At 34.0% G+C, this 11,199-nt stretch overlaps 1 protein-coding gene across 1 annotated transcript; it reads left to right on the top strand.

Moving 5' to 3' along the window:
* The first annotated feature begins 1,223 nt into the window (after nucleotides 1-1,223).
* Nucleotides 1,224-10,467, top strand: LOC115968174 (ankyrin repeat-containing protein At5g02620-like). The gene is made up of 6 exons (XM_031087487.1): nucleotides 1,224-1,493; nucleotides 3,018-3,469; nucleotides 6,467-6,946; nucleotides 7,898-8,047; nucleotides 8,987-9,423; nucleotides 9,645-10,467. Exons 2-6 carry the CDS (start codon nucleotides 3,028-3,030, stop codon nucleotides 10,257-10,259), a joined length of 2,124 nt encoding a protein of 707 aa, XP_030943347.1. The 5' UTR covers nucleotides 1,224-1,493; nucleotides 3,018-3,027; the 3' UTR covers nucleotides 10,260-10,467.
* The last annotated feature ends 732 nt before the right edge of the window (nucleotides 10,468-11,199 follow it).

An 11,199-nucleotide genomic window follows, 5' to 3' on the forward strand; every position in this document is an offset into this window, starting at 1 on the left:
GCCTGATTAACAGATGGAGGGTCAAGATCAACCGAGAAGGGCTATATAACGTGAAGGCTTATGCGCCAAAAGGCGGGCCTGAAACCAGGGTACCCAGAAAAGGGAAAGGAAGAATAAGAACATAAAACTTCATGGATAAGATCCACGGACAACCTTAGCTCACCTCTATGCGTCCACCATGAGTACCATGATTAACCACCGTTTGGTGACCAAGACATAGCCTTTCAAGCCCACGCTCTACAAATTATATTGTTTGGGCCCTTAACGTACGAACCTAATACCATTTTTGGGGTCGTTACAAATTGAGTCCTTACAATATATATATATATATATATATATATATATATATATATAAAAGGAGAAAAAATATGGTTCTAAAACAAATGAACATCATAAGTTCTACTTAAAAAACCATAAATATTTTCTCAAAAAAAAAAAAAAAACCATAATATGATATTTTCAAGTGTGCATTTAACATCTTATTTAATATTTTACTTAAATTGTATGAAAATACACTTTTATTGTATTACGGAAAAATATTTTTAAAATTTTTTTTATAAAAAAGTAAAAAATAATTAACTTTTTTTTTGAGTAAACAATAATACTTATTAGATCACACCCGAAAGTAGTAATATTAGTATTTTAAACTGGATTTATCATAAATTACATAACCAGAGTACAACTATAAAAGATCCTAACTTTTGTACTAATATTAAAACTTTTAGTATTTCCTATAAAAGCATTATTAAAACTTTCATAAAATAGTCCAATAATAAATGTTATAAAAGTAAAAAGTATCAATTAACCATTTTTTTTTTTTTTGAGAAAAAAAAAATGAGGGTGTTTATGGTTATATTAAACCCCCGGGCAGAGTACACATACTTAGGGATGTGATGCCCACTAACGGACTCCTATTGGTAGCGGGAATCGAACCTGAGCGTGTTAGGCAGAACGAACGAATCATACCCAGCTGAGCCAAGTCCCGTTGGCTCAATTAACCATTTTAAACAATTACTTTTGTATGTTATAAGCTTTGCTATAATTTTTGTCACGACTCCAATTTTATTATAAAAGAAAATAGTTATATACAAGCTTTCTATTTAATTATTTGTGGTTGTCCTTTCTTTCCTTTATTTTATTTTTGTGATTATTTTATAATTTCAATTCCCATACGCGTTGTGCGAAAGAGTCAAAGCTGCCGTGTAGAAAAATAAAATGGATAGAAAAGAAACTCTTGTCTTTCATAAAGATTCTCAATATAAACTTAAAGTTAAATCATTGACTGACTTTTTTGATCTCTAATATATATATAGTAAGTCTTCTTCATTCTTGCTTTAGCTCTGCAATCATCAACTACATTGTTGTGATGTGAATTTACGTAACTCAGTTCTCCAACCAATCCAGTAAGGCCTTGTTGAAGTACTCATCAAACTCAACCATCAAAATCTAGGAGCTGCCCAAAGTCTGAGAAAGTAAGAGTGTACAATCTACAAGTAAGTTATAAGTTCCTTGTAAAGTTTTCAATTGTTATAGTCATTCTTGAGCTTATATCTTTAACTATGGCAACATTACAAGATGTGGGAATTGTTTACTGTTCACTATTTCTTTTTAATTTATATATTTTCGTTATTTATTTTTTATTCTCTTCTGTTACCTGTGCTGCAAACAGTAATGCTTGTGTGTAAATAAATTTGGAAGAATGATGAAGATTGAGAAAGAAAGTATTTTGAAGAAGTATATATAAATATTTTTCATGCTGGTGGACCGATGGTCACAGAAGAAATAGAAGAATTTTCTTAGTGGACTTTAGCTTGATTATGGCAGAGAGGAAGGCACTGCAGAGAGTTGAAAGTTTGAATTACATAATGTTTTCATTCTCATTTTTCATTCAATTACGCTCCGTTTGTTTTTGTTTTGACAGAAATGTTTTAGAGAAAAATGACTTGTTAGTTATTTTCCAGAAAACATGTTTTGGAAGAATGTCCTGTTTTTTTGGTTTGGTTGTGACCTTCAAAATGAGCACAATTTGTTTGTGGTAGAAAACGTTTTTATCGACGCGTTTGTGGTGTGCCAAACAGGGGAAAATATAGAAAATGTTTTCCGGAAAGCATATTCCATCAAAATGAACAAAGACAATTAATAAGTCTAAGAACACAATATTTTTCACAACAGTTTATATGACTTCTTGTAATTGATGCGTGATAAAAATGATATCAGTAGAGGATCCAGGTGAAAGTGATGTTAATCCAAATTACAACAGGTTATGTCAACTGTTATAAACCGTTGTAAACAAGGTTGTGTTCCCTAACATTACTCATTAGAAAAATGAGGCTGTAACAACTCTTCTGGGAACAATGTATTCTTTATATGACTTGTTACAGGTTGTACAGCCACTTGCTTGTACTGCAAGTTAAAAATTTTAGAGTCAAAACCCTTAAGGTGGTGCTTGGCTTTTGGAATGTCATCAGCATTTCTGTTACCTTACGGGAATGTATGAGAAAATTATCATGTTTGATTTGTTAATTGTGCAACACATTACAGAAAACTCACATTCTAATGGTTATCCCATTACTAGTATCCCATGGGATGCTACACTAAGATGAGTAACACCTTTAAAAGAAATGGGAGAGGCTGAATATGCTCCTGACATTCGTCAAGAAAATTTAAGCCCACGTCCTGAGATTGATTTTTTGTAAGAAATGAGAATTAGCTCTCAAAACAGTTATTTGATTGTATGGTAACCCATCTATAGTCACCAGTGATTGAATATTTTACTTTTAATATAATTTTGTTCTATCACTGATGAAACTTATTCACCAGGAATAAGAAATGAAACCCATCCTTTAACTATGGAGTCTGGACTCATTTTCTTGAGCTTGTTTACCATAATCCTGTGTCATTTGAAAAAAGTTAGATCCGATTTAAGCATGATTTCACATACACATGTGCGCGCATGAATCCGTGCTTACATACATGCACTTGATTTACTTCTCATACGTTTGATTTTTATCACACAGTTAATCCAAGATGCCACCTAAAAGAAAAGAAGAGATAGAGGTGACTACAGTGGGGAGAGTGAATTCGTTGCCTACAACCAATTCTCAATCTTCTTCTCCCCCGTGTTACACAACTGCTCATGTATCTCAGAACAATTCAAAAAGACAGAATTCCTTCTCCTTTGAGGGATCAAGTTTTCATCAGGAGCAGCCTATATATAATTCAAACTCCAGCCATCAACTCTCTGCAGTGCCTTCCTCTCATGTAATAAGTCTTAGCACCTCCACTTCGGCACCCAGTATTGAAACCATTAATCCTCAAACATCTGTGATCATTACTGAGGATGGAGACATGCCAATGCAAGAAGATGTGCGTCTGAATATTGCACTAGTGAGCGTTCAAACAGCCAATGGATCTCAAATTGAATGTCCAACACCCAATGGGGAATTGCCACCTCGAATTCTTTATGATGGTAAGTATCACTGGTTGTGTGTAGTATTATTTGCAGAAAGGTCTGTACACCGTGCTTGTGTATTTTCCCAAATTGGGCTTGCTAGATAGCTTTGGTTTTGCTGACTAGAGTCCTATAGTAGCCCTCAAATGCTAATCTCACTCCCAACCCTTTTCGCTAAATCTAGACCAACCCAAAATTTACAGGCATTTTTTCTTCAGCTAGAGAACTTTGATGGCACTTGTTTGTAAAAACTTTTTTGGAGCATGTGGATAGACTCTTTTATATGTAAGTTATTTCAGTTTACATATCTCTAACATATATAGGCAAATGTGTTTTGCAGAAAATCTTCAATAATTGCCAGGTGCTGTATAACTCTTACAAAAGCCATGATTTATAGCATGTAATTAGATTAATTTCAGGAAGCCAAGCATGTAGTATCTATTTGAGCTCACATTGTGCCATCTTCATGTAGAAAGTGTGCCTGTCAAGTGAAAAAATAGTTTTGGAGAGCAGATGCAGAATTTGTAGTGACTGCAGTACTTGAACCTACTGCGAGTCATTATTCATAGCCTAGGAATCTTGTATAGTGTTGCTCACTAGGAAGGCCCCTAAATTAGATTCTAGGTTATTAGATTGACTCTGTTAGCTTTAAAGTTGATAAAAGGCCAACCATATTGATTTCTTAATTTAATGAGGACAAATTTCTCTATTTGATGTACTGGGTTTGTATGCTGTTTTACAGAGACATATTTAAATCATTACACTGTCAGTTGCTTCTATTCTTCATTTAATGGTGCCATATATCTTGTCAAACATATGTAATTTATTCTGCCAAAACATTTCATCTTCTAGGATTATCTGATTATGTGCCTTTGATGCTTTGTCGGATGCTCATGTTAGTGGGTTCAGCAGTGTGTATTGTTGGGCTTGGGCACATTTTTTGTACCCATAAACGTATGTCATGTTTAACATGGTTATTTCACACATTTGAAGTTTCTATGAAACCTAAGAACTGATTTTGAAACACTAATAAATGGAAATGTACAAGAAGGATTAAATAATTTTCTGAATGCCTTTTCAAGTTTTAACCACACACCTTTATAAATATCAAAGAAATAGAGGAAAGTAGCAGTGAAGAACAGACATGCATCAATAGACAATAGTTTAGCCTTCATTTCTACTTGGTAAATTGAGAATGTTGGCTCTCGTTTGTGTGACAAGATGTGAATTAGATTTTTTTTTTTTTTTTTTTTTTTTTTTGTTGAGAGAGAGAGAGAGTTTCTGTTGAATGTTGATCATCCTCATTCTTAATATTTGGTTATATCTTGAATGTGGGTCAGCATAAATATGGTATCTTTTGGATGCTAACTGATGCAGGGAGTGCAACCAGAATTAATGCTGATAGATTTTATTTGGTTTTAATTTTATTTTGATTTTATATTTGAATTTAATGTAATTGATTACATTTTTTCCTTACTTATTTGTTTTAACCTTGGAAGCTCTACGTAAAAGGCTAAAAATAAAAAAATAAAATAAAAACATTGTGGGATTCTTGAATTAGATGAATAACATTGAATTAAGATTTTTCTCTCTTGCTTGATGGTAATTCTAAGCAGTCTTAGGTGGTGAAGCTTATGGTTCAAACAAGTTATATGTGATGAAGCCTAAGGGTTTCTTATGCTCTCTCCCAAATCCCTACGCATATGCCCTTTGCAATTCTGTGCTGCATCACTAACTCCGTTCATTTACTAATAGATTAGCTACTATCCTAGGGCCTCAGCTTTAGGCATTTCTAATCTAAAATAGAATTCTAAAATAAGAATTATTACTCAAATTAATGAACTGTTATGGTCATGAATTTCATTTCAATTTTTGATGTACATATTAATCTTTCAAAAATTACAATGTCCTGTTTTCTTTGCTGTTGGACTGTCACTGTTAGATGTATTCCATTCTATTGCCCTTTAGTTGTTTCATTTAGAAGCTAATTTGCAAAAATAAGACAAACAACCTCGCACTTCAGAGGGCATGAATTCTACAAATTTCAGGAACAAAGGTTACTTTTAAAGGTGCTTTGATTAACTTATCGAGCAAGATAAATGTAAATTTTCCAATGTAGAGTCATCAGAGTACTAGCTTATCATGAAACATACTTTTTATCCAAAAAAAGAAAAAGAAAAAAGCTAATCATGAAACATACTAAAGATATAAGCTATTGAAGAATTGACAAAATTAAATAACATAGAAGATTTATGGACTCTTTTAGAGTTAATAGATAGATCAAGGCCCCAGCAGAATTTATTGAAGGGCTTTCGTGGTAAAACTTGGAAAGGCCATAATTTTATATTTTGAGAAGAGTTAAGAGACTTACACTGTATCAACTGAATGCTCTCAATGAGCACTAAAGTAGTGCCTCAAATGAATTTTGGGACCCCCAAACAATAGTTCGATTGTCTTTCTAGGAATTTTAGTAAACATCTCCAGTAAAATTTCTGCTTTGGTCATTTATTGGGGCTTGGGGTACAGTCTTTTGCAGTTTTTTTTTTTATTTTTTTTATTTTTTTTATTTTTATTTATTTTTTTTTTTTATGAGTTTTCTATTTTCCTATTAGGGTTAGGATTTTGATTCCCAAGTATAAATTTGCAATATTCTGACTTAAATTTAGTGTTCAATAAATCTCTGGAGTACTCTCTCCACCTGCAACCTTTCCTAGAATTTTGAAACAATCAAATTCTTTGGGTTATGAAATCATGTTAAGAGGTGCATTTAGGGCTGTTTAAATTGTTCTGGAGACATACAATATGCAAATCAATTCTTTCAGTGGACCTTTTACAATGTTAAGGTGCCGGTTTTATTTACAATGCGAATAATATAGGATCTTGTAGGATGACACATTGTGAAACACATGTTAAATTTTTAGAAAGCAGGGGAAATGTTTTGGGGATGCAGGGTATTGGGGTAGATATAGTTTGACGATATTCCATTACATTTTCCTCATGGTTGAAAATTTCCAGGGGTAAGAAGAAGGGACCACCTTTCCGTATGTGTACCTTTATATCAAGCTGCTATCAAAGGTGAATGGAAAGCTGCTAAACTTGTCATTGACAAAGACCCTCATGTTGTTCGTGTTAGGATAAATAGAAAATTGGAGACAGCTCTACACATTGCTGCTGCTGCAAAACGCACTGCTTTTGTGAAGGAACTGGTTCAGCGTATGACTGAAGACGATCTAGCCTTGCAAAATAAAGATGGAAACACTGCAATTTGTTTTGCTGCTGCATCAGGAATTGTGGAAATTGCTAAGGTTATGGTGGAAAAAAACGAAAGGCTTCCTATGATTCGAGGTAAACAGGGAAAGACACCCTTATACATGGCAGCTTTGTTTGGACATAGGGAAATGGTGTCATATCTCTATTCTGTTACTACTTTTGGAAGCCTATCTCGTGATGAAAAAATTAGCCTCCTTCTTGTTACTATCTCAGCTGATTTATACGGTACGATGCCCTTATAACTAGATATTTGTATCGCATTAAATAGCCATCCAAAATAGCCTTTATTGAATTTTGGAAATGATTTTTCATGTCATGGTCTCTTGCTAGTTTTTGCCCTTTTAGAGGGAGATCACTTGGTCTGTACCTGGCTGATGGTGCTCATTTAGTGATAATAAGGATATGAATTTTTGTTCATTGTGCAGGATAAAATATAAAGGACCTCACCTCTAAGTGTAATTCTAATATTTTGGAAAAGTGGTAACATTTGTGCATTGCAATTTACTTTTCTATTGCAAGTTACTTTTCTTTTTTCATGTCATGATCTCTTACTAGGTTTTTCCCTTTTAGAGGGAGTTCACTTTGTACCTGGCTGATGGTGCTCATTTAGTGATAATAAGGATATGAATCTTTGTTCGTTGTGCAGGATAAAATATAAGGACCTCACCTCTAATTGTAATTCTAATATAGTTTGGAAAAGTGGTAACATTTGTGCATTGCAATTTACTTTTCTATTGCAAGTTACTTTTCTGTAGTTTGGAACAGATTTTCCTCCAAAACATCCTCCAAGAATGTTTAGTGCAACAGATATGTAACCAAAGGTGCACAATTTAGTCATTTATTTTATTCATTTATCAACTATCAATGTGTTTCTTTAAGAAGAACCTTCCTTCTGTTTGAAACCTACCATAGATAGCTTAATACATAAAATTAATCCAATTGGGTTATGTCACACCTAAGTTATTTGAACTAGCATGTAAACATCGGAATCATAAGCTAGCTGGCTAATTCCCCACCCCCAAAGTACTTGAATAAAATTGCCATGCTTGGTTTGGATATAAGACACCTTCAACATGCTTTGCATTCTTTGTTAAGTTTCCATTACACCTGAAAATATCTAAGAGTTAAAGAGGCAAGGTCTGACTCTGATAGTGAACCATTGTGTTTTCTTTACAGATCTAGCTCTAACAATATTGGAAAAGGACCAATCATTAGCCACTGCTCAAGATGCAAAGGGTGAGACAGCCTTGCACGTTTTGGCTCGAAAGCCTTCAACAATTGCCAACACAAGTCAGTTATCAATCTGGAAAAGAAGTATAAATTCTTGTAAGTCTATTGAGTCCACTCAAAAATCTCTTAGCAAATACCATGTGCCTACCCTTGAAAGGGTTGGGCAAATACGTTTATTTTGGGTTCCACTTCATCTAGGCAAAAACACTTTATTAATATGCCACTCTACACTTTGAAAATCCAATTATAAATGATTCCTTGGGCATAGAGATCACGTTACATACCTTAGACAGTTCAAGAGTAAAAAGTGTTCTATTTTAATCTTCTGGGTTTGATTAATGTAAAACCCTAAAGTCTCTAGGATCCACATGCAATTTCAATTGTTCTTAATATATATTGAATAATATGCTATTCATAAGTCAATTGTTATTTAGAATAGGCATCTCATTTATTTAGTTTGGAATAGTGGAAGCTTTGATACCACTTTGTTGGCTTTACAACGCCTTGACAAGAAGTATAACAAAATAGGCACTCACAAAGAGGAGGGGAAATGATAAGTTTATTAGAATACTTCAAGCTCATGCATAAAGAGAAATCAAGCTGCTGCATTGTATAGAAGTCTCCGCAAATAAGGCTACTATCTTGAGCACCGTCCAAAATCCTTTTCTCATATACTACAAGACATTAGATTGCTGTCTTTAGAATTCTCTACATTTTTTCTCACTCTTTACAATTTTTTCCCACACGCTTACACACCTCACCTCCACTCCCTTTTATAGAGTTTCGACCAAGTGGAATTACAAGAGTTGTCTTTATTCTAATGACACTTCAATTTGTAACAGAAAATTCTAGAATGTGAAAGACCTAATTAGATAAACGTTACAGAAAAACGAAAGACACAAACTATTATGGAAAAACAAGAGACACAAAGTGTTATGGAAAAACAACAGAGCACCTTTTGGTTTACTATTGCGAACAATTTTGTATCATTTCTGTGTAATTCTATATTGGAACTAATATTAATTCTACTTGTAGGCTTCAAATGGATCTATCATGAGGATTTGATGCAGACGTTAGCTCATCAACTAGTCAAAAAACTTTGGGAACATGTTCTAGAGCTGCAAGATTCAGAGATTTCAAAACTAATTAGAGAACCTTCAAGACTACTCTTTGATGCTGCAGAATTAGGCAGTCTTGAGTTTCTGATTATCCTTATTGACTCATATCCTGATTTGATATGGAAAATTGATCATAAAAATCGAAGTTTGTTTCATATTGCAGTTCTAAATCGTCATGAGAATATATTTAATCTAATATTTGAGATTGGGGCAATTAAAGATTTGATAGCAGCATATAAGGACGAGAATAATAATAACATCCTACATCTAGCCGCAAACTTGGCACCTCTTAGTCGACTCCAAATTGTATCAGGAGCTGCACTCCAAATGCAAAGAGAGCTATTGTGGTTTAAGGTAAATAATAACTCTAATCAATTTATAGTTATTGGATTTAATTTTTTTTCTTAATATTTAGCGGCATATTTCTTCCATTTATTTGGTTTAATTGCAAATAACAGTTTTTCAAGTAATATTTTGTTGCTCTACAATAATTTATGAAATTCTTATAAGTTTGAATTGGACATTTCTGTGGATTATGTTGTATTTGTATGACTTAAATTCAATGACCATTATAGGGAGTGGAAAAAATTGTGCCACCTTCATATATTAAGATGAAGAATTCAGATAACCAGACACCGAAGGATCTGTTTACAGAGAAGCACAAGGAATTATTAAAAGAAGGGGAGAAGTGGATGAAGAGCACTGCAACTTCATGCATGCTTGTTGCAACACTCATTGCCACTGTGGTATTTGCAGCAATCTTTACTCTACCAGGAGGACCTGATAATAAAACTGGTGATCCTTTATTTCTAGGAAAGAGCTGGTTTTTGATTTTTGTCATATCGGATGCAGTAGCGCTATTCTCTTCCTCGGCCTCAATAGTAACGTTCTTGTCCATTCTTACATCACGTTATGCTGAAAACGATTTTCTTGTATCACTACCTGCAAGGTTGTTGTTTGGACTCTCAGCACTGTTTGTTTCCATTGCTACAATGGTGATAGCCTACGGTGCGGCCATCTCTATGATATATGATCATAAATATGTTCGGATTCCTATCATTATTGTGCTTCTCGCTTGTGTCCCAGTCACATTATTTGCTTGGCAACATTTTCACCTTTGGGCTGATACAATGCGCTCAACATATTGGTCTAGGTTTCTCTTTCAGCCGAAACATAGGCTTTACCATTGAATAAATGAATTTGCAGAAGTCCTTGTGGAAACAACCATTAGTTTGTTCCCCTAGATGCTAAATAAGCATTATAGTTGAGGTGCATACTTGTATTTTATATGTCTTACTATGAATTTTTCCACGAAGTTTAACATTAAGTTATTTTGTGTTTATGAATTTTATATAAACAGAAGTACTTGGTTTGAGTTAATGAGTAATATTTTCTTGAGATTTGAAGTTTTTTTTAATGTACTAAAGACTTTCTTATGTGTTACAAGGGATATAGGGTATATCCATATACCTTGCTTTTCTATATTTTACTGCATTAGGTTGAAAGGGTAAGGACGTGACCATGAGTATGGTTTTCAATGGATCACTACGCTGAGAACCAATGTCCTTAGTAAAGTTGTCCATAAGCTGATTTGCGCTTGAAATGATGTTGATATTTAAATCTTTATGAACAATGCACTGTAAACAAAGTGAATCTACTTCAAAAGGTTTGGTTCAAGGATGAAACATGCGGTTCAATGCAAGAGCGAATGCAGAGACGTTATCATACCAAATGCAAGGGGCCCTGGGGAGAAAAATGCATATATATTGAAGAACCATTCAGAGCTAGGATAACTCGATTATAGTAGAATCAAGAGAACATTATTTGGCCCCGGTGGAGGGTCTAGAAACTGTGGACTACTTCTGTGCAAACCATGTGGGGGTTAGATCCAAGAAAGACTACATAGCTGGAAGTTGAGTGTTGGTCAGAGTGGTCATTATCCCAAATCTGCATTAGTATAGACAAAAAGGGGGAGAGAGCTAGGTGTAAAAATGGGCATAAAATGGCGATCATAATGTAGGGTACCTTTGAGATACAGTAGAATTCTCTCAGCAGCAGTGAAATAAATATCAGTAGGAGTTTGCATAAATTTTCTAAATTGATTCAGATATTAGGCTGTGTAAATGTTAG

Source organism: Quercus lobata, chromosome 11, assembly GCF_001633185.2.
Source record: "Quercus lobata isolate SW786 chromosome 11, ValleyOak3.0 Primary Assembly, whole genome shotgun sequence".
Taxonomy (NCBI): domain Eukaryota; kingdom Viridiplantae; phylum Streptophyta; class Magnoliopsida; order Fagales; family Fagaceae; genus Quercus; species Quercus lobata.